Source organism: Vespa crabro, chromosome 8 (assembly GCF_910589235.1).
Source record: "Vespa crabro chromosome 8, iyVesCrab1.2, whole genome shotgun sequence".
Taxonomy (NCBI): domain Eukaryota; kingdom Metazoa; phylum Arthropoda; class Insecta; order Hymenoptera; family Vespidae; genus Vespa; species Vespa crabro.
The window spans coordinates 2,586,196-2,610,572 of record NC_060962.1 but is presented as its reverse complement, the minus strand read 5'-3'; the positions used below and the strand labels follow the sequence as shown (position 1 = coordinate 2,610,572).

The following is a 24,377-nucleotide window of genomic DNA, read 5'->3' as shown; positions in this document are numbered from 1 at the left end:
GTAAACAGAAAAGTCTCGCCTTTTCCTGATTTCTACTTTTAGAAACTACGTTTCTTTCATCTCATTTCTCTTTTTTTCTCATTCGGTCTTTTTGCCCATTACACGCCGGCTCCTTTCTTTTTTCATCCATCTCTTTACTATATTTAGAACACCTTCAGCTATTTCTCACAAGCATTAAAGCAATAAGTACTTTACGATAGTACAATAAAAACTTTATAAAAATGAATTATCTTAAAGAGAAAAAGAAATGGAAAACTCCATAATCTTTCAGCAATGCTCAATTTTTAGTCGTTTACATAGAATATCGTTTTCCAACTTCTTATGTCTACTAAGTTAACTAACGTCCATGCTACAAGTAATTTTCTTGGAAGTAAACTGAAGACTCAAAAAAAAAACTTTCTAATACCTACGTTTTTCTACTCGTAAATTTCAAGATGACATAATTACCGGTACGAAAAACGTGACAATCGCAAAAACATTTCAATCATGATTACTATACGTTAAGGAATAATCAACAATATCAAGTTATCTAACATGGTAATTTCAACGAAATTCTACAGTAGAAGAATGTCATACGTTGAAAAAGGGTATAAAAAGTGCTTACAATTAGAAGGAAATTGCTAGTTAGTTAGGTAGTCCGATTTTTCAAAGTCGATACTCGTCGACGAGACAAGTCTATGTTGACGAACCCACGTTGATGGTGATGTGGTTAGCTAGGAACGAAGAAAAGACTCCAAAAAAAGAAACAAAAGCAATACCAGCGTGCAGTGGCTAGTGAGTTCGGCCTAGGAAATGAAACCTACGAGTGAGAGGAAGTGGATTGGGTTAGAGTGTAGGTGGAAGAGAGAGAGAGAGAGAGAGAGAGAGAGAGAGAGAGAGAGAGAGAAAGAAAGAAAGAGATTGCATCCGTGTGTGCGCGCGTGCTCGCTTGTGTGACGACGAAATGCAATTTTCATCTGCCTGCCGACGCCCATCGTCGGTTGCATCGGCTGCAGCTGCAGCTGCTGCTACTCTCCTCGTTTACCACCCTCTTTCGTTTCTCTCCCCTCTTCTTCCTTCTCTATCCTTCCATCTCCATCGATTCTACTACTGGCAAACCTTTCGTTCTCCACCATTCCTCTTTCTTTCTCTCATTCTCTCTCTCACATACTCTCTCTCTCTCTCTCTCTCTCTCTCTCTCTCTCTCTCTCTTTCTCTTTTTCATTTTCGTTCTCGATCTATCTCTATCTATTAATCTCCCTTTTTTCCAACGCTTGTCCACTTTCCCGATGTGTTTGCCAGACTGATTGCATTTTCGTGGACAAATATTGTGGTATTATGACAAAGCTGATTGGTGAAAGGCCACAGGGACTCACGCCATCTTTCGTGTCATTCGCGACGGCTAACTCTGCACAGTCGATTGCATCGTACTTCGAGCCATTAATTGGATTTAAGCGCTTCCTTCATTCTTCGATCACGCACCGTCTTATCGTATCTCTTTCGTTCTTCTTTTTTAAAAAATAGAGTTTAATTACAATTGCATTATATATTTATATATGTATATATATTTCTTTTCTGACAATTATTCACTTTGATGACAATCGTTAAAGATTTGTTAAACAACTTTTTAAAATTATTTTATAATTACTTATTATCATCGAAAATTACTTAATTCAGAGAATAATTGAAATATAAAGAAAAGAAAAAAGTTTGTATGGTATACAGTTATGTGTTGGCCTCGAAGTGATAGAAAAAGAGAAGAGACAGTGGTGAGGGGTATGTAATAGAGAGATTGGAAAAGGGTGGGAAGGTAAAGAGAGAGATGGGTGAATTTGAAAACCGAAACAGAGAACGAGTGCTTCCCACACCTCCTCGTACGCAACCGAGCTGCGGCTAATTAATGCACTTTTGTTTGTTTGCTACCACCCTGGTCTGACTATGCACTAGGAGCCTGCTAAAGTGGTGATGGTGAGTAGTGGTAAAAGTGGTTGCGAGTACGGAGAGGTCGAACCAACGGTAGATCGTATACCCTCCCGCCACTTTAAGCTACCAACGGTGGCACGTACAAAAGCGTCAAGTTCCCTTCGCAGCTGCACCCCCTTTTCCCCTTTTAACCTCTCTTTCCTTCTATGTATATATTCGTATATCCTTTCTCATTACATACCTATACATATACATACACTGACACCGTCCACCGTAGGGGTAGTAGATAACACAAACGAAGGGCAGCGAAAGCTCATCCAAAATAATTAACTGGTGATGATGAGAATGTGATATCCGTGAGTCGTTATAGCTTTCTACCCTCTGAAACCTCTTATTAATACTCACTCAAGGATCATCGAGCTAGTTCCGATCTCTTGACGTTGAGAAAATGGATAAGTAAAATAAAATATAGGTTGATGTATAAGTATCATCATATTGCATTACGTAAATGGTTTCCCTGCCTTTCATACTTTTCCAATACAAGATATTATATAATTGTAAAAAATTTGCAAATTAGTTCTCACGAATAATTGTAATAAACGTGTTAGTCCATTAACTAGAAAACTCTGAGAATAGAATTCGAATGGCGTTAAATCGATTTTCACGTTAAGGAAGTAACATTGTAGAATTAAAATCTAATATTCTCAGCATTGAAATTTTATTCTAATTCAAGAAGTATTTCATTCTCATAAAATATTCAGCGAAATTTTTCATTCCAATTTTAAATGATTTTTTCTGAGTTTCTTGTGTTATATGATGTCAGATTTACTATTAAAAAAATATATTAAGTCAAACAGGTTCACATTATTTTATACGCTTGTAAATTAATATGGCATTGCTATTTCTAACTTTTGTTTTATTACGTTAGTAGTACAAACAATGATATCTTTGTTTGTCTCAGAGTTAGCAGAAGTGAAATGAGAAAAAATAATCTCATTTGATGACGCACCCTCTCTCGTTATTATCGTCGTGTCAATACAACCCTTTCCTGAGATTTTTTCTTCGAGAAAACGCATAATACCAAATGCTTTCCGTGCGAAGCAGACGGCAAAACACTCGATTTTACGGGCCGATAATGCATTGAGTGTTTTTGTAAAGGTTGTCGTTTCGCTTCAGCTACCACGTAATATCAAAATCTATAGTATGAATCTGTATGTGTAGACGCGTGCACGACGAAGGAAAAGGGTGCGCAAAGTTAAAAAAAAGGGTGCATGGAACCCTCGTTGCGTCGCCATGCACGAATTATTTAATTGGATGATGCTTTTAATATGTCTGTAAACGGTAAATTCACGGTCGAATTAATATACAACATCTGCTCACGAACTCGAACGAATGGAATTGCAAAGAAAAAATAGTTTTCCAGAGTTACTCTTTTCAACGACACGTTGTCTGGAAAGAAGCCAAACGAAGAGACAATGAAAAAAGGAATAATAATGCAAATGCTACTGCACATCTTTACGCTTTTTTATTTTTCCATCTCTCGAACTTGTTATAGAAAAATCATATTGTTTTCTACTTGGATCATAGGACCTTAGGATATTGAATGAAAACAATTGTTTATTCTTGATATAAAATTTACAATTCACTTCATTTGTTCCAATTAAAATATAAATGACATGTTACCTATGATCATTTTAGTATATAATTTACAATACTTGTTTTCTCCTTACGACGAGCGTACACGCTTGGACGAAAAGATAGCATACGTGTGCTATCATTAGATTCTTAGTGACACATCCAATGTAAATTACCACAAGATTATATTCGTGGATTAATACATTACAGGAAAAAGAATGATTGAAGTAATCGAAAATAAAGGAGGTCTCATATATTATAAAAAATGTTATACTTTTTTCAATTCGTTTCATTTTTGTGAAATATACATTTTATTTTTGAAAATGTGTTATCATTTCGACTACACTTGTTTTAGAATTTTCTTGATACACTTAAGAAAGGCTTTTTATTTGTAATTATATATTATATTACTACGAAGTAATGTTTATATACTATTCGTCATATTTAAAGAATTTCATAGGTGGTTTTCTTGACAGAAAAATATATATAATATATCTTGTAATTTCTAATAAAATCAGCAAAATATCTAAATTCTTTTATATGTGATGAAACGGATTTATACAATTAACGATGTTTCACCTAATACGATGCGTAAAATGTTTTCAAAAAAATAACTGCACTTTGCAGCTGAATCATCTATAAGAGTTATTTGACTGGTTATCGATACAAAGAATAAACGAAAAAATAAAGAAATATGTTCATACTGTCGGATAATTAAGATTTATATGTTTGAAGTATATACGTATGTCGTCAGATAAATGTTTTATTGTTATAATATTATTTATATCTTATTACTTTTAACATCCAAAGCGAACTTTTTATCGTATAAATATTTCACTGATAATGAATCTGATTATGAGAAAAAAAAAGAGCACAAACGATCATTAAAAGTTAAATTCTTTTTTAACATAGTTCTTCATTTTTTAAGTAGTCAGAAGATTAGTTATGTAAATTAAATCGATTGACATGCATAAATATGTTATTAAACTGTGAAATAAATGCGTCGAATATTTCGAAAAGAAGGATAAAGAATCTCATTGTAAAAAACAATTGGAATCACAAGAACGTTTACTTTTTGTTCCTGGGTTTCTTCATAAAAGTGAGATAACATTTTCTTACTTACCATAGGGCTAACTGGTAATGGAGAATTGCACGGTTCGGTTGTGACGTATCTCTTAGGAAGTTGGCGAAGTTGTAATGCATCTTGGCATTGTGAGGCAGAGACCGCAAACCAGCTCTGCAACAAGACGATCCGAGGTCAGACAAGACATAACCTCTCGACCTCGACACAACCTAACCACCCTCGTCATTCCGTATCTATGTTAGTTATGTTTTGCGTTCGCTTTGCATGGCCCAATCACTGCTAAGCGATGCCACGAAGTCATCTACATATAGTCTACATGTTGTGTGCGAGCATGTATACTCTGGCTCTCAGCCAGCATTCTTGTCTCGGACTATACGATTACCTTTACTCTTAAGTTTAGATGTTTGCGTATTATCATAAAATGCAACAGACTCAGAGATCAAAATTTGCTTTTTATTCTGAAGTGTTCTTTCCAAGAATTAAATGGATTCTAATACAGATTATTATAAAAGAATGAATGTATGATGTATACTTTAACTTTACATAATATCATAAAGCGTACCTAAGTAAAGTCTCTCGTGACGTCCAATCATTGTTTCGAAGAAAGGTTCTGTAGCATCCTAAAATAAGAAGCAAGACCACCCCAGCTGTAATAAAACTTCTTCGCCGTGGTAGAGCTGTCCAAATCACTTGAATACCGTACACAACTAATAAGGTCCATCCAACGCTAGAAAATATCAAACAAATATCGATCAAACGTTAAATTAAATATATAGTTTCATAGTATATAGCATTTATTTTTTGTATAATTTGAAAATTGTATATTAATTATTAACATAATACTATTAATATTGTGTAATTACTGTTTACTAATATGTACAAGCGTAACAACAAGTGTAATAACTTTACGATTTTATATAAACGAATGGCAGACACCTTTATATACAAAAAATTTGGTTTCGATTGGTATTAAAGCTTCAGTATTACCTTGGCATGTACAGTACGCGCTCCGCAACGACGAATCCGACAGTTAAGAAAAGATTAGACGCAGGTAGGAACGGTAGCACCAGGAACATCCAACCAAGGATAAGGGGCGGGTGCCTTTGTTGCTGAAAACCAAAGGTGTATTTTTATTCATTACTATTTATTGAAAAATAATATGTATGTACATATCAATAAAATAATATCTATTTTTATAATACACAATTGCAATAGCTTGGCGCAAAAAAATTTTATTTGCATCAAATATTCTTGCTTTTAATATTAACTAAAAAAAAAAAATAATAATAAAAGTTTATAATTCTAAATTATTAATATAAGATCATAAATGTAGAAAAAAAAAAACATTATTATTAACATTTATATAACCTTGATTTTTTTGTGTGGTATTTTACAAAAAAATATAAGCATTACTTTATTTCAATCATCTTTATACAGGTACAATTTATTTACTTTGAGTATATATTACAATATTGTCTTTTTTCGAAAAAAAGGGCATTGTATTCGATTTGAAAGTATTTCTTGTAAATAAATGAAAATCAAATGATGAAACGACGCTGTATATGATTAAAACAACATTTAAAGATTTATGCATGATATATAGTCCAACAACAGCGCACATTGTTTTTACAATTGCTTGAAACGGTATATAATCGACGATTTACTGAAAATACACAGCACTTTAGAAGTTTCACTCAGAATGAAGATTCTGACGATATTACTGATTCCTTTGTTCTGGGAAATCATTTCAGCTACTCCGCCGTTCAGAGAAGTTAATTTGATAAAGGACGAATTAAGTAATTTCAATAACCACGAAAAGCAGAGAAAGATTTCTGACCTAGGAACGGTCATTCCTGATGAAGGCAAACTTGAACCTGATGCTACGAGAAGCGAGCTCTGTAAAAGATCTCAATTTCGAAAGGTATCTTTTAAAAGTATTTAAATGTACAACACTTCTACGCTTTAATAAAATTCTTGTATATTACTTGCGAAGTCATATAATTAAAATTCAATTTATTGTTAGAATTCCGACTCCTCCTTAGATGAAGAAAGCAAGATAAATATCGCAAATTTCGGCGATACTTTTTTAAATGGACTTAAATTTGGAAAACAACTTATAGATGACATAGTACAGTCATTTTTTAAATTTATTCCGCAATTCAATAGTAAAAAAGATTTATTGAAACTTGAAGAATCGAATCAATTAGTAGGTGATGTATTCAAAGACGAACTTTATGAGATACAAAAAAAGGGAAATACGAAACCACAGAACGCAATAGGTAAAGTTCAAGATATATTAAAAATGATATAATTGATTGATAGCCTTTAAATATAGTAAAACTTAAATTATAGAATATAAAAATATAAAAACATTTTTCAGTTGATAACGAAAAAGGATATACAACTAAATCTGATAAAAGTTTAAAAAGTATGTACAATTTCAAAAATGAACAGAAGGTAGGAAAAATCGACGAAGAAACACTTCATTCAATAATTCCGCAAATTACAACAAATGAAAATCAAGAAAGTAGTAAATCAGAAAATAATGAACACTCTGATAAAAGTAATAACGATGAATTTGAAAGTAAACGAAGACAATTATACACTGAAGCAACGGGTAATGTGTTACGAAATAAAAGAGATACACATATACCATTATGTAACACTCTTAATAAAGATAGTAAGAATTGTCTGGTAAATTCTAATAGAAAAAATGCGGTTCTAAAGAATAAACAACCATCGATCGTTGAATCTTTAAATACTGATCTAGCTTTTACAAAAATGATACAAAAAGCGAATCCAGAAACAGTGAACTTTAATGAGTTTCAGATAGACATTTCGGATAGTGAATTTAGCAAATGGCTTGATAATAATGCAGAATATTATTTTGATTACCCAGAACCTCTTAATACCTCACCAAAATATCCACCAATTGCTATCAATATGAAAGCAACATCGACTCAAACACCATTAAACAAAAAACCTGATAAATTAGCACCTATTAAAACATATATTGAATCTGATTATAAAGATCTAAATTTGAAGTGGCCAAATGACGAAGAATATGAATTTAGCAAAGATCTTAAGAAATCTTCTAGAACGTGGCAGGATGACAGTGCTATTGATGAAGCTATTCTTATACCACCAGAATGGGACTTAATTGACAAGACTATGAACGATAATAATAATGCTATATCCAATGCTAATTCAATTTCGAAGACAACTACGTCTAAAACAACTAATCTAGAGGTCGTTTCTGATAGGGCGGAGATTTATATACCATCAGACTGGATTGTTAAATATAAAATGATGAGTAATAAAAACGATGACATATTATTTTCTAAAGTAGCTTCATCTGCTGGAACTCATGCTGGAGCTAATTCTAAAACTGGAATAATTCATGAAGATGAATATAAGCCACTAAAGAGTATACAGACGATGGTACAGAAAAACAACGTTGGTACAAGCAGAAGTGGTACAGATGATGCTATTTCAAAATCTAGACAAGTAATATCTACTGCAACTGAAGCCAAAACTTTTATTAATGGAGAAAAACAAAAACTATCAACATGGGCTGTCGATGACACCATCGTGAATAGCAAAAATAATATAGCAGTTACTGCACAGTCAACTATATTTACTAAAGCTAATGTTGGAAATGTCACAAATAGCGAAAACAACCAGAAGCTAATAAAGTGGAATATCAAAAATACAACCGTCAGTGATAAAAATACTACTATATCAAATGGTAAAGCAACTGCACCTGGTGCTGTTTATCTTGTATCAGATGCATCTAATGAGCGTGAATCATCTCAATATAGCATAAAAAACAATCAAATCAATTGGTTACCCAATAATCCAATCAATAATACGTCTAAAAATGAAATAAAAGCCAATGCTACTGCTAAAAAAGAAGTCAAAGCTCCAAGAGAAGACAAAAATGAACAAATAAGAAAAACAGTGAATCAGAAAAGTATATTAAGTAATAAAAATAATTCTGCAATAATTGAAGAAGGAATATTATCTAAAACAGTTAATTTCGGCGTTGGTGTAACTTATCCAGCGGAAAATTCGAATACTTATGAAATTCAAGTACCATCGGAATGGATTGTCAAATATGAAAGTCTTAATGATAAAGACGATTCTTTAAAGTTCGCTAAAGTAATATCAACCAATTCTAATGTTAGGAATAATAAGGTTATCGAAGATACGTCAAACTGGACAAACGAATCAGAAGTTACAAAGCAACGAAACGACAAATGGTCTGGTTTGGAAACAAATGCAAAGACCTCAGTTATACAAGCAGCTGCCGTTTCAACAGAGAAAATAGAAAAATTACCATATAAGAGAGTCAAAGATAATACACAAATTAATAAAGTGGTAGAGTCTATTAAAACAGCTGCCGAAGCTACAGCAGTTAATAACAAAGATAAAGAGCAATGGAACAACAATGAAAAAGTTCCAAGTTTAAATAGTCAGTCAGCTGCGTCTGTTGCGAGTAATATTAAAGTTGCGACCACTACCAAAAGTGAAAAGGAGCAGTGGAAATGGAATGACACGGATAAAGATCTAATAATTAAAAACGATATTAAATCAGATAATAAAGCAACTACGTCTGTTGAAATTAATGCGGTTAATGTCGCAGGAGCTACTGATAATAAAAACAGGCAATGGAATTGGAACAGTAACGAGAAAACTCAAAGTATGAAAGATAATGGTATATTAAATACTAAAGAAACCACATTTGCAGCAGGTAATAGTAAAACAGCTACGTCTGTTGCAAGTAATAATAAATTTGCGACAGCTACTCAAAATGAAGAAAAACGATGGAACAGGGTAGAAAACAACAAGGTCGTGAATATGAAAAATTATGATATATCAAATAATAAAAAAACTGGAATTGTCGTAGATACTTATGATGCTGGAGAAGCTACTAGTGATAGAAAGTTTTCATGGACATCTAACGAAAAGGAAAAATACAGTTTAACATCAAATAATAAAGCAATTACGACTGATGCCACAATTATCGAAAAAGGCAAGCAGAAATGGAAATTGGATAATGAACATCCAAGTGTACAAGACAATGTTTTATTAAATAATCGAGCAAAAGCGCTTACTGTGGCTAATAATATAACTATGGTTGGTACTGAAAGTGAAATAAAGCACAGAATATGGAAGTATGAAAACAAAATGTTAAATGCCAGAAAAGTTATTGCATCAAGTAATGAAACATTGCCAGATATTGAAAATAACAAGCAAAAAGGAGAGTGGGATAATAAAGAAAACGCTCAAATTTTAAAAGAAGATGGTTCTTCAAAGAGTGTAACAAACTCGTCTGTGAAAGCTAATGCTAATGCTGTAGAATCTACTCTGAATAACAAAAAGACATGGAAATGGGACCGCGCTGATGAAGTTTCAAGTGATAAATATGACTATTTAACAGTTAATAAAATGGAACTAACATCAGGACCAGATGTTATAGCTGCTTTATCTACTGATGGTAACAAACACTCATTAAAGTTGAGCGACAAGAATGAAAATTTTAATGAAAAAGAAAATATTATATCGAATAGTAAAGTTATTGCATCCGCTGGAGTTACTTCTCAGGCGACTATTAAAGACGAAAATTTGCAATCGATATGGGACAATAAAGAAAACCTTCAAATTGTAAAAAACAACGGTTCTTCAAACGGTGAAAGAATTTCGTCTACGAAAGCTAATATTAATACTGCAAAATCTATTGTAAGTAATAAAGGGATATGGCAATGGAATCGCGCTGGTGAAGTTTCGAGTGACAAATATGATTATTTAACGGCTAATAAAAGAAATTCAACTTCAGGAGCTAATGTTAAAGCTGTTGATTCCACCATTAATAACTCAAAATTATTAAAAGTGGGCGACAAGAATGAAAATCAAAATGAACAAAAAAGCGATATATCAAATAGTATGGCCACTGTGTCTTCTGAGGCTAGTGCTAATTCTCAGGCGGCTATTGAAGACGAAAATCTGCAATTGGTATGGGACAATAAAGAAAACGCTCAAATTGTAAAAGAAGATGGTTCTTCAAACGATGTAATTATTTTGTCTGCGAAAGCTAATACTAATGTTGCAGAAGCAAGTTCAAGTAAAAACCAAACATGGAAATGGGAAAACACAAATAAAATTTCGAGTAATAAATACGGTTATTTAACAGTAAATGAAAGAAATTCAACTTCAGGAGCTAATGTTAAAGCTGTTGATTCCACCATTAGTAATTCAAAATTATTAAAAATGAGCGACGAGAAAGAAAATCAAAATGAACAAAAAAGCGATATATCAAATAGTATGGCCACTGTGTCTTCTGAGGCTAGTGCTAATTCTCAGGCGGCTATTGAAGACGAAAATCTGCAATTGGTATGGGACAATAAAGAAAACGCTCAAATTGTAAAAGAAGATGGTTCTTCAAACGATGTAATTATTTTGTCTGCGAAAGCTAATACTAATGTTGCAGAAGCAAGTTCAAGTAAAAACCAAACATGGAAATGGGAAAACACAAATAAAATTTCGAGTAATAAATACGGTTATTTAACAGTAAATGAAAGAAATTCAACTTCAGGAGCTAATGTTAAAGCTGTTGATTCCACCATTAGTAATTCAAAATTATTAAAAATGAGCGACGAGAAAGAAAATCAAAATGAACAAAAAAGCGATATATCAAATAGTATGGCCACTGTGTCTTCTGAGGCTAGTGCTAATTTTCAGGCGGCTATTGAAGACGAAAATCTGCAATTGGTATGGGACAATAAAGAAAACGCTCAAATTGTAAAAGAAGATGGTTCTTCAAACGGTGTAATTATTTCGTCTGCGAAAGCTAATGCTAATGCTGCAGAAGCAAGTTCAAGTGAAAACCAAACGTGGAAAAGGGAACACACAAATAAAATTTCGAGTAATAAATACGGCTATTTAACATCAAATACTGCAGAATCTACTATAAGTAACAAAAATACATGGAAATGGAACCGCGCTGATGAAGTTTCAAGTGATATATATGACTATTTAACAGCTAATGAAACGAAGCTGACTTCAGAAGCAGATTTTACAGCTACTGTAACTACCGATGATAACAAAAAGTCATTGAAGTTAAACGATAAAAATAAAAATCTTAATGAAAAACCAAATATTATATCAAATAGTAAAGCAATATCATCTACTCAATCTATTATTGATGTTGCAACCGTTTTGGAAAATAATAAGAACCAATGGGAATGGAATATTAATAACAAATCTCAAATTGTAAAAGATGATCTTACCATAAATAATCAATCAGCTGCATCTGTTATAAGCAATGCTAATGCCACATCAATTATTGCACGTAATAAGTTGCAATCAAAGTCAAACGACGAAAGCAACGATCTGAGTGTTAAATCTGTAGCTGCAGTAGCTATTGGAAGTGAAATGAAGCAGAGGAAGTTTGAAAACAGAAACAAAAATCCGAGTATCAAAAACAATGTTTTAATGAATAATAAAACAACTGTTCTTACAGGAACTAAAATAAATGTCGCAACAATTATGACAGATGATGAGCAGCAAAGGAAACCAGGAAATGAAGACAAAAATCAGAATGTCAAATATGATATTATATTGCCAAATGAAGTAATTCCATCTACCAGAGCTGATGCTGATGCTGTAGCAACTAGTGCAAATAGCAAACAATTATTAATGTTTAACGATAAAGACAATGCTTCAAGTGATGAAAATGATGATATCTTAAGTTTAGAAAGTGCTACGTCTATTCTAGCTAATTATGAAACTGCTGATGCTACTGCTTACGAGAATCAAAGAATATTGGGTGATAGAAATAAGAATCCAAAACTTAAAGTCGATGTTACATCAAATACTGAAAAAGTTGCATCTGCTAGAACTGATGAAAAAACTGAAACTGGAGTTACTCTAATGACAAATAATGATAATAGAACAATATTTGATGAGAAAACTTCGGAAGTGAGCAATCTTAAGTTAATTTCTGAAACACTCCCATCGACTATTGATACAGTAGACACTAATTTAGAAAACAAAAACAAGAGTACATTACCTGAATATAATATTAATGTCAAGAAAGAATGGGTTCATAAAGATTTCATATCTAATTCGATGATAGCTGCATCAGCCACAGCTGCAACGAAGGCTAGTTCTGTTCACCAAAATAAGGAAAAATTATCTGATGGAATTGCAGAAACATCTGTATCGATCACCAACTTAGAAACTGATTCTATAAATGAAAACAAGGAAAAGCTTCAAAGCTTAAGATTAAAAAACAGTAACTTGATTGAATATGATAATTCTACGGCAGCTTCTGGGACATTTGCCAATAATCAAATAGAATCTAATATTTCAAAAGAAGAAGAAAACAAACTATCTGATCAGAATAATAAAGGCAACAATGCCAAAGATAATATCGATGCGATGACAGTTACTAAGACAATTGCATATACTCTCAATGAAGGAGATATCGATACTTTGAGTAAAGAAAACGCTAAGCTCCCCGAATGGAAAATCAAAGAGATAAACGAACAAAGTCATCAAGATCTAATATCTCACGGGAAAACAATGGTATCGGCTACAGCTCAAGCAAAAGATGACTCTGTAATGGGAGATCAGAATAAACCATTAAATAAAAAGGTTGAAAATAATAACTCGTATAATAATGATCTTTCAATTGTAAATATATCAACCGCCACAAAAGCTAACGTTGATTTTTCGATAAAAACTAAAGATAGTCAGTCAAAATGCAACAGCATTTTAAAAGATACAGAAATAAGTAAAAATTCATTGGAAAATACAAAAACGTCAGCATTAACTAATATAGAAGCAGAAATGAATTCTGTGAATGAAGATAAAAATAAACAATTCAATCGAAAAATTGATAGTAAGAATCTAATGGATAATTCGAGTGTTATTATCGAAGCGACTAAATCAATTAAAGCTGAATCAAATTCTGTTTCAACAAGTAATGGTATAAATAAACAAATAAAGTGGAAATACAAGGAGGAAGACAGTGTTAATACAAAAGATAAAATGACAGATGAAATAATTGACAACGAAAGTAACAATCTTGCAATAATTTCTTCGAAAGAGAAAGATATAATTAACAGCCTGAATAAAATATCCAATGATCTTATAAATTGGCTTGTAAGATGGAAATTGATAAATGTTAATGCTGTTGAAAGTAACAATAATGAGCGACAAAACGAAACAGAATTAAATTATTGGAAACTTGGAAGTTCTAATAATGGAAAATATACAATTGATGAATTAGACATTCCCACTACTACTGACGATAAAATGAAGGTATGTTATGTCCTAATTCTGTCTTTTCTTATAAATAGGCATACATATAGAAATAATAGTCATTAATACTTTTCTGTATGATGTGTTTATAATGTGTTATATATATATATTATGTACATGACATGTTAGTATAATATGTTAATTAACTTCGTCATTTTTTTCATTCATCGTATATAATATAGATCTTTCTAAATCTAATCTTAAAATTTATTCATTGTATATAAGAAAGTTGTTATATTATATTATATTATATTATAGGGATCGAAGAAAAAAATAGAAAAAATGGACGATGCTGATCTCATTGTAATAAAAAAACCATACGGTCACCAAAATACGATTGGTATTACGTACATTAAAGATTCGGTACCTCCCATGGTCATATATAGAGTAATTCCTATAAGCCTGTTTGAACAAGTACGTAAGTTAATTAAACAATGGGAAATAATTTACACAGAGTATGCCGAATTAGAAGTATAAAAAACGTGAGACATTCTATACAATATTAATATCCTTTTACAATTACTTTTTACAAAAATAGATGTTTCATTTCATGAAGAAGTGTCACTTCATGTTACAAATAATAAAAAAGGTCATTATCATTTTGTTTTCATACAGTATTCTAACAGTCATTTTATTTGCAAATGACATTTGAAACAAAACATTTTCATGTAATATAATAAATGACCATTAATTATTCACTATAATTTGGGAAAATATGCAAAGCAATTAATTAATGCATGTACTTTCCATGTTAATAATAGGAAATAAGTAAATGATATAATATATTTGCATCAGCGAATATAGATACGTAAATCAAAAAACGTAATTTAATCGCTCCCGTTAATGTTATCACAGGAAATATTTGTTTAGATATGTGAATTTTTTTTACTTAATTCTTTGTGATCATAAAATTATTAACGAACACACAGCTAGTCGTCGTAATAAATTAACATTTTTTTAAAAATATGTTATTTTTATAAAGTTTGTAAGTAATTATAATATTGTTAAATATACTTTTACATATACCCAATTATGATTATTTATTAAAAAAAGTAGAAGAGTGAATAAAGAAAATAAAATAAATAACACAAATAAACGACCTGTTCATATGAATTTTGGAACAAAATGTAATTAGAAAATATAAAAGAAAACAAGGAACAAAAGAATAATCTGTTATCACTTATAAACCTACATATTTATTTCCGCGAGAATATTAGGTAGAAAGATCGCAGTGTAAAATTTTAATGAAAACAAAGCCTGTATAGATTTAATCATTATTGTGTAATATATATTTTAATGAACAGGACAAACATGGAAATAAATAAAAGTACTATTATCTAATGCATTTAAATGTTTAAAGGGCCTTGTTAAAGTAGAAAGAGAATGATTCATAAATGTCGTCTATGTAATATATTGCAAAAAGAAGAAGATATAAGAGAGCTTCTAATTAATTCATCCGTTGGTTACCAAACTAATATCGATCAAGCATCCTTATATGATAATCTGATTAATCCAATAATCACATATGTTAGTCCATTAATGTTAATTCATGTTTGACTTTAACCTTATCGATAACACAAGTCTAGCCGGAAGTTTAGCTTGTGGTTTACATTAAAACGCTGACTCGTCGAAGCTTGATTCTACCTTCGGAATGATCGCTTCTCTGAATACGGTATGAGATATAGATATGTACATACATTGGAGGTAGTAATGCTTGGCTTGTTAGCCATTCTTGTAATTTATCGCGATTTGAAAAATCTATACATAACAAAACTCGCAAAACTAACCACATAACTCTTTATTTCATTCAAAGGATATCGCATCAAAAAAGAACAAAATCCGTATATTTTATCTCATTAAAATATGTATGTCTATATGAACCGTTTAAAACGATATATGAAGCCTTAACTTAAAATCATTACAAATTCGTGTTCGGCTTGTAACAACTCTTTTTTTGTAAGAGTGATAAGCAACAATAGGAAGCACTTACGTATGTTCCTAACTCTCGATGCGGAGTAAAGATATGACCTCTTTCAAAAAAAAAAAAAAAAAAAAAAAAAAAAATAGCTCACTTGGAGTTCTTACCGTGACTTCAACTACGGATCTTATTCGTTGCTTCGTAGAAAGATGGACATTAAAGCCGCAGCTATGGTCTTCTTCAAGAAAAGGGTCATCATAAAGTCGTACACTTTAAAGAGTTCATCGCGTCAAACACGACTCCGTTTAAGTTTATTTCTCTACGATTCATGATCCTTACGAGAATGGCGATCCATAATGGAGAATTACATTTTTATTATCGTAATTATATTTCTATCATCGAACATATTATAACGTCGATAAGGAATGATGCGATAATTAAATTAATACGTAAATGAAAGAATTAAGTTTGAGAGGAAAATATGTTTCGAAGATTTAAATAAATTTTCAAGCCATATAACACAGACATATATCCGGTAAACCATAGATTCTTGTGTTACGACTTTCGAAATTGGTGTGACTTCATCATTGACCGCTATACGGTCCGTCGTTGGTTGAAATACGAGCAACAGGGCCGCAAGATCGTTTCGAAGGAAACGTTTTGATGTGAAACAACTTTTAGAGGCCGTAACTAGCAACCACTTCGCTTGATGTCATTCGAATACAGTCGCATCTGAGATCGAAAATCCAGCAACGTTGTTAAGTATCTATATACTCTGGATTACAGTGTTCATAGAGATTTTGTAAGAATTCAAGTAAAGTTCGAATTTTTTACAAAAGAACTTTTATGATATAGAAATATAATGAAACGAAAATGCACATAAGATATTTATAATCGCGTACATAAAATATATGTATATATAAAACTTACCTCAAAATCCGTAAAAGCTTTGTATGTGAGAACTAAGCAGCCGCCAAAAAAGAGACACGTCGCCAGGTTCCTAGTATCAGCTAAAGATGTAACCAGAGGAACGGAACCCATTTGCCAATCATGAGAGAGTGTCACAGGGCATAGGAGTAGCCAACAGTTCAACGCCGCCAAATAACAGAACGTTAGTAATCTATAATGATAAAGTGTGAATGTGTGATTAGAAGCAAATAATTTATTATATGATATATACTTTATCATATGAAAACGAATTCTATCATATATATAGGATATTTGTATGTGTGTATATATGAGGTAAGTCTATCGTTAAACAAAAAGATGAAAGGTTCTAACATTAATTAGCTATATGTATGTGTATATGGGACAAATCGGTCAACAATTGAAAAGAGAGTGGTCAGTCTTTGTAAGGTGCATTGTTTATGAAAGTTTGAGAAGGAGCTGAGATTGGGAGAGAGAGAGAGAGAGAGAGAGAGAGAGAGAGAGAGAGAGAGAGAGATGAAAATGCAGCATGGATGAGATAGGCAATGAAACAAGGAATAGAACAAAGAGTGATAAGGATTATCGAATGCGTATGTACGAAGGTAAATAAGAATGAGAAAGACTACGTGAGAAAAGAATAGAGGAACAGAGGGACAGTCTTGAGTAGACCAAGCGAAGAATAACGATAGAAGATCCTGAGTGGACCATGTATTGAGTAGACCAATGAGAAGAGGAAAGATCAGAGCTGAAAGTCAATCAATCAGTCAGTCAGAGTCAATCTATCGTTACGAATAATTAGCGTTAAATCTGTGTTATTTTCAATAAACATTCAATTATATTTCACTTATACTTTACTATATCTCAGATATATTTATATAACGACATTCTATTATATAACGACTTTGACGAATAGAGAGTTTCATCGACAGTGCTTCTCTGATCGATGAATCTACATCGTAAGCACTACATAGAAACCAAACCCCCAATCCATCGTTATTCGCGATAGCTTGATGCAAAGTGCCAAAAGATGTCAATGGTTCTTTTCTGCGAGTCACTCGAGAAAAAATGAAAGCGATCGAGGATCATGGCTCGTAAAGTAGACGAGCTTCAACGTACGGTATTGTTCTCACGCGTTCGTGGTGAACCGCGAGAGAAAACCATTAGGAAGAAGAAGAAGAGGATCGTCGCGTCTAGTGCTGACGTTGAATCTTTCGTTTTCTCACTATCAGCATTCACCGATATAATCACCGATATAATACCCACGATGCTCCATCATCGAGGCTGCGTATCCTCGACATCGTCTTCGATGAGGCCGATGCTCTCTCTCTTCCTTTCTCTCTCTTTCTCTCTTTCTCTCTCTTTCTCTTTCACTTTTTCTCTTCATCCTTTACCTTCTTCGTTTCTCTCCTTCATCCACTCGGCGTTGTATCGGCTCGACGCCCTCAGGCTGGCTTACTCGGCGGGTCTATTGTTTCACGAACAAGCCCCGTCGTATGACGACGAGTCGCATAACATGCCGGCAAATATTCTCGTCACTACGCCACCCTGAGTGTTAATACCGACGAAGCGTGATCCCCTCTAATTGTCCTCCGCACTAGCTGCGGATTTACTGAGAAACGTGCTTGTTTATGAGAGACCGACTACTAGACCAAAGGAATACGAGGAGAATGCCAAAAGCGCCGTGGCAATGCACTTCACTTGAATTTCTTAGAAATCGAGACATTGCAGAAAGATTTGTCGAACAATTTCTCACACCGATCGAAAATTATATCACGAGATAAAAATATAGTAATACCCGTATTAAGACTGACATCGATATCACCGTTTATTTCAAATTCGTATCAGGAAAAATTAGTAAGAATAAACATTGAGATTTGGTTCAAAATAATATTAACATATTTAAGAAATATTGTTTTATTCTTATAAGTATCAGAAGTAAATAATATACAAGTAAAAATTTTTCTACTTAACTTCAATATAAAAGTTAAGATTTTTATTCAAGAATTTCAGTTTCTACCAATTTTCATTTGTTTGCCATCCTTACAACGCTGTACAATTGCCAACTTGTTTTCACTATGCTTTATTCCGAATTATTAACGCTTTGGAAGAGTATTCTTAACTTTGCTTTCTATTGAAACTGAAACACTCGACGTGAAACAAGTGAAGTAGCTTAGTTGCCTGCTTCAATTCATCTACCGACATTGTTGCGTGCCGAATTGTCGAAAAGGTAAATTACATAACCAAGATTAAGTTTTTTACTCGCGCGTCATAATTTTCTAATTGCAAGTATCCTTTTTGTGTTAATGACGTAATTAAAAATAAGTATTACTTGAAAATTTCTATGATGAGAAGTTCATAAATGTTGATAAACGCACCGGAATAGCGTAAAAATATTTGTTGATTGTAGTCGAAACGAATGTACCTGAATTCCTATTTTCCGACATTTTGAAAAGATGAAGGTTACATTTGCGCCAACTCACATTTCGAGATCACGAAGGATTAGATGTTCAAAGGAACGAACAGAGTCGATTCGCATTAGTTCAAACGTTTTCGCACGAGTCAACCCGAATGGTGCAAAGTGACATAAAACCATCGAATAGAGCAGGAAGCGACGCGCATGCTGATGAACTGCGAAGAGCTCTCTGAGCTTACAATCGATCGGATAGAAATGACACGTTTCTCTGCAATTTGCTTTTTGAATTTTTACCGAAGTGAATGTCGAGTTCGTATCTCTTTAATTTACTAATGATTCTTTTAACACGTGCCTCTCACGAAGAGCGATAAAATTAGCAAAAAGAGGAAAAAACGATTAAATTTTAATTGCACCTTCGTTTCGATATTTTTAACAAATTTCTAACTTGTTTAAACGAAATACATTATAAAGAGTATAATTACTTGCTTTTCCTTTCTTAAAGTTTTTATTAACTTGGTAAATTTTTTGCTTTATCTTGTAACACACGAATCATTAGATCTTGCGTGAAAATTCATACTGTATCGAACATCCACTTTAAAAACAAAATTATTTGACAAAAGTGGCAGTGAATGCACTGCGGGACCATTACCTGTATGACAGGAATGGCGACTCGGATGGAGGATACGGGATACATGACATCCCGAACTGCATTGCGGCATACTCGACTTCCCCTTGAGTAAAGATGACCTTCTGCTTTACTTTCTGAGACGGAAATGTGGCGCACGCGCTTATAAATATTTTCCAGCAATACTTTTTATTCGCAGCATGAAACATTGCTCTACGTTTTATAAATTTTAACACTTTCTCTTCTCTTTAGGTTAAACCAAATTTATCATTGTGTATAATAATCGGTTAGATGCTCTTTAAGTGCCTCGTCAATGAATGTACAGTTTTTACTTATTACATTTTGACATTAAAACTCTAATATATAACGTAATTAAAATTTATAAAATTTATAAAAATTATTAAAAAATAATATCGGTAGGAAAATATTCTTTAGAAATTTAGTCGGTGTCAGATGAATATGAGGGTTTACTTTTTGCATTAAAAGTTATCTCCATTGATTCGTTCATTTTTTTTAATTCTTATTATATTCTCACTAACGTCAAATATTCTATATCATCGTTACATCGATTAATATCAGTCCTCGGTGTTCCCAATAGCTATGAAACAAAATCGGCCAGGTATACCGGTGCTTGGAAAAACAATGACAATAATGTATTTCAGTTTCCTGTCACCATTGATTCTTTTTTTCAGCATAATTTTTTCTTCTCTTTTGAGTCGGTCATATTTTTATTTCGCCGACATGATTAATGGGCCAGTCGGAAAGAAACGAAGACTCGAGTAAAGGCAGAGAAAGAACCACGGTCGACCCGAAACGTCAAAATAATAATTCTCAGCATACATCAAGCGCAATGCACGTACCGTAACGTAAAAGGATAGGATTTCCTTCGAAGATGGTCTTGCGAGCACGCGCGCGCGTGTTTTACAAAGGATGAAGAATTCATATATGGGCTTTATCCTTCTCGAATATGGTAGAAAATGGGTAGAGATTGAGATAAATCTTATATATCTGGTTCGAAAGATCCGTGAGACCTTCGACTCTTGATAAGATCTGTATTTTTTTTCATGGATTTCTACGATCGATCAACGGGCTTGCTTTGATATCATAAAAGATATATCTATATATGAGTTTATGGTGTTACTCCGAAATCATTAATCATTTCTCTGCAAAGTCATGAATGAAAAAACGATTTTCATGATTATTTTGAGCGATTATTGCAGTGAATAAATGCATACGTTAAAAATTATATATTATCTTCCTATTTCTCATTTTATTATTATTGTCATCATTATTATTATTATCGTTTATTTATTATCAGTAATTTTCTTTTAATTTTTTTTTATATTAGTTTCTTTATTTCCAAATATATACGTCATCCCAATCAATCTCAAAATTCTATGTGAAATCCTTTTTATAACAAATAATATTAGCAATGTACGTAGTTTAGTTAAATGGTAGGAATAGTATAATGATAAAGTAATTGAAATTTAACAATTGAAAACTCACTTAACGATTATTGATAAATTAGTATTAGCTAAATTTTATAAATATTGAGTTTTTCAATGGTTCGTTACTTCTTAAAACTTATGAAAAGTTTATCGATGAACCCGAAAGCTTTCTCATTAAACAGATATCCAATATCCTCTTATGGGGTTGCTATAAGTTTCATATAAAGCTTTTTGTCGTTGTTACTCCATTGCAGTTCATTGCGATTATGGTGGAAAAAGATTGTAAGACTATTGTAATAGGTCGCTCTCTACTGGATTTGTTTCAAATTGGTATATAACTTGGTATGCGAGAACGGTAATACATCCCACACGTATTCGTATTATGAGAGTAACGCACTTGGAGTTTTATGGTCATGAAATTTGAACAACGACTAGAGCATGCTATTCTGAAACGTAATAACCGTACGTTATGAAGCGTTATTACGTTGTATTAGTATTCCGTTGGCTTGCCCTGTCCTTACTTTTTACGCGTTTGCCGGCTATACGATCGAATTTATGTTGGCAAATCCTCACTCCACCACAATCTAAATGGCACAGCTAACCGAAGTGTCATTTTTCCTTTTTTTTTCCTTTTTTTTTATTCTAATAGATCAATGTTAAAGACGTCAAAAATCAGGACGAGAAATTACGTATACGTTGGTAACATACCACGTTGATAACATACAATTTTTGAACAAATATATTCAATTTTCTTTCTTAAAATGCAGTTGAATATGATAATATACAATAAATGAGTAATTTAAAATCAAACGATTTTCGGTGTACCATTCAAACAACCATAAAAAGAAAATATGAAAAAGCGGATATATTGGTTCAGTCCAATCGAAGCGGGAAAACGTTGATAGCCATGCAAGCGAAACTTATGGAAATCAGAGACGGATAGAGGGATGGGTTTTCGACAGTACGAAGAGCGCAATCTGTTCTTTAATATCGACGCTTCAATCCGCTCGGCGAATTCAAAGCGGGTTCACATTTAACCACAGAACTGGCCTTTATTAACCCCTCTCCCCCTCTATCTATCCTATCCACCAATCTCTGTCGCTTGAAAACGCCGATTTCGAAGGTCTTCCTGAGAGGACGTTTGTTCCGTGCGAATTCTCGTTAGTTGTAATTCGATAGTATGTCACGGTCGGTTGAAAGTACTCCGCAATAATTTTCTTTCGAAGCATCGTACTGATTCATGGCGAAACGCGGTGTCGTTAGCCTCTAATCACGCCATTTCATCGATCGATTCTCATCCCCTACCGTCTTCCTCGTTTCTCGTCCCTCTCCATTCGCCTACTTAAACACCTTTTCCATCTATACGCATACACACTTTTGTTGTACATACGTATATGTATATCTATTTGTGTATATATATATATATATATATATATATATATATATATATATATATATATACATATTTATAACCATGTCTGCATTTACAAACTTTAATTCTTCGTTAATTTTATCGTTTTATGGTTATTGACATAGGCACAATTATCGGTACAATCATATGTATTATAATAGAATCATTATTTATTGTTTCTAAAGTTTTTATATCAAGTGAAATGATAAAACGTTTAAAGGTGATATTGCAAAAGCAAAATGGATATATTTTATCAGATTAAAATTATCTACAATGATGTATAGCTTTGGTAAAGGAAATTTAAATCAAAAGTAGGTTATCGTTTTTGTGATGTGACAACAGTTGTTTATTTGATCGATTTACAAATATAATAGTCTTATTACATTCGAAGTAACATTATCTAAAAAGTAAAAGTAACAGTTTTGAATTGCACGATAGAAACTCAATCACGATGAGATAATTTGTGGAGTGAGAGATGCGAATTGAAAACTTTAATTGATACTACCATATTAAGTTTCTTTTCTCATTGGCTTTTTCTTTCACTCTTCTTTTCTACCAGGAACTTTGATCTTTAGCGGGAACTTTTAAACTTATACGAAAGCAATTTTGCTCAATCGTCAGCGTGAAGTAAAGAGTTATACCATGAACGAATTTATAAGTATGCCTTATTTTCCGAATCCTAATGATTAATTGGAATGCAAAATTAATTCATCGTATTTTTCTTTTAATTTGTGATTTAACATTGTAATTAATTAGAAACGATAATATAGATCATTTACTACTCGCAAAGATTGAGTTTAAAAATTACTAAAATTTTCGTCGACAATTCCCATACATCATGAGAACTTTCTCTCCTTCGTGAAAGGAGTTGATAGAACACACGCGACAATCTATTACGGTTGACTTAAAACGAGCGACATCGCTAACTGGTACCTGACAAAGTCCTGACCCGAGGTGTATCGTGGTACACTCGTGAAGAATCGTCTACGAACCAATGAAACACTTCGGATTGAAGTTCCTATAAATCAATCAGGTTTATAGAATTGACTCTTCTATTCGGAGAGAACGCAGACATCTTCAACTGTATCGTGTTTTATTCGTTGTTATTCATTAATGTGTTCTACATACCGATGTCTATATACCAAAAAAATTGTTTTGAGTCATTCTAGTTTAATAAAAATTGTAGCGATGAAAAAAAAAACACCAAAATAAAACTCATAAATTCTCGAATTGAATAAAGCATTGAATTGCTGTACGAATCTATACATTTGCTAACGAACAATATAAACTTCATTCAAAACGTTTGCTTATTTTTAGTAACCGGCCCATCATCGGCTAACCCAACTGGATCTTCGTTAACGATAATAAATTCTCACACGGAAGCAATCGTACATTAATCGCGGATCGTTGTATAAATCGATAGCCGGCTTGGGACGATCGCGAAACCACGAGAAGAGTGACGGTATCGGAAGAGGGTTCTGTAATGGAACTTTGTTGGCAGTTAATCTTGCAGGCCGGATGGGCCCGCTTCGCTGGGCACGATACACTTCCGTCTCACCGGATCGTCGGTAAACCAAGAGAGAGATGTATTGCGTTCTAACACGAAATCAAATGTTTCCTTTTCGTTCTCTCTCTCTCTCTCTCTCTCTCTCTCTCTCTCTCTCTCTCTCTCTCTCTCTTACTTTAA

At 32.8% G+C, this 24,377-nt stretch overlaps 1 protein-coding gene across 3 annotated transcripts in view; it reads right to left on the bottom strand.

The window, feature by feature from the left end:
- Positions 1–24,377, bottom strand: part of LOC124425992 (protein O-mannosyl-transferase TMTC1-like) — a 151,131-nt gene that overhangs the window by 19,172 nt on the left and 107,582 nt on the right. For all 3 annotated transcript variants that reach the window (XM_046967174.1, XM_046967176.1, XM_046967175.1), the window contains 4 exons: positions 16,797–16,986; positions 5,609–5,730; positions 5,184–5,348; positions 4,661–4,774 (listed from right to left, as the gene is read on the bottom strand). In XM_046967174.1, coding sequence (XP_046823130.1) covers positions 4,661–4,774; positions 5,184–5,348; positions 5,609–5,730; positions 16,797–16,986 — 591 coding nt within the window. The remainder of the gene's footprint in view (positions 1–4,660; positions 4,775–5,183; positions 5,349–5,608; positions 5,731–16,796; positions 16,987–24,377) is intronic.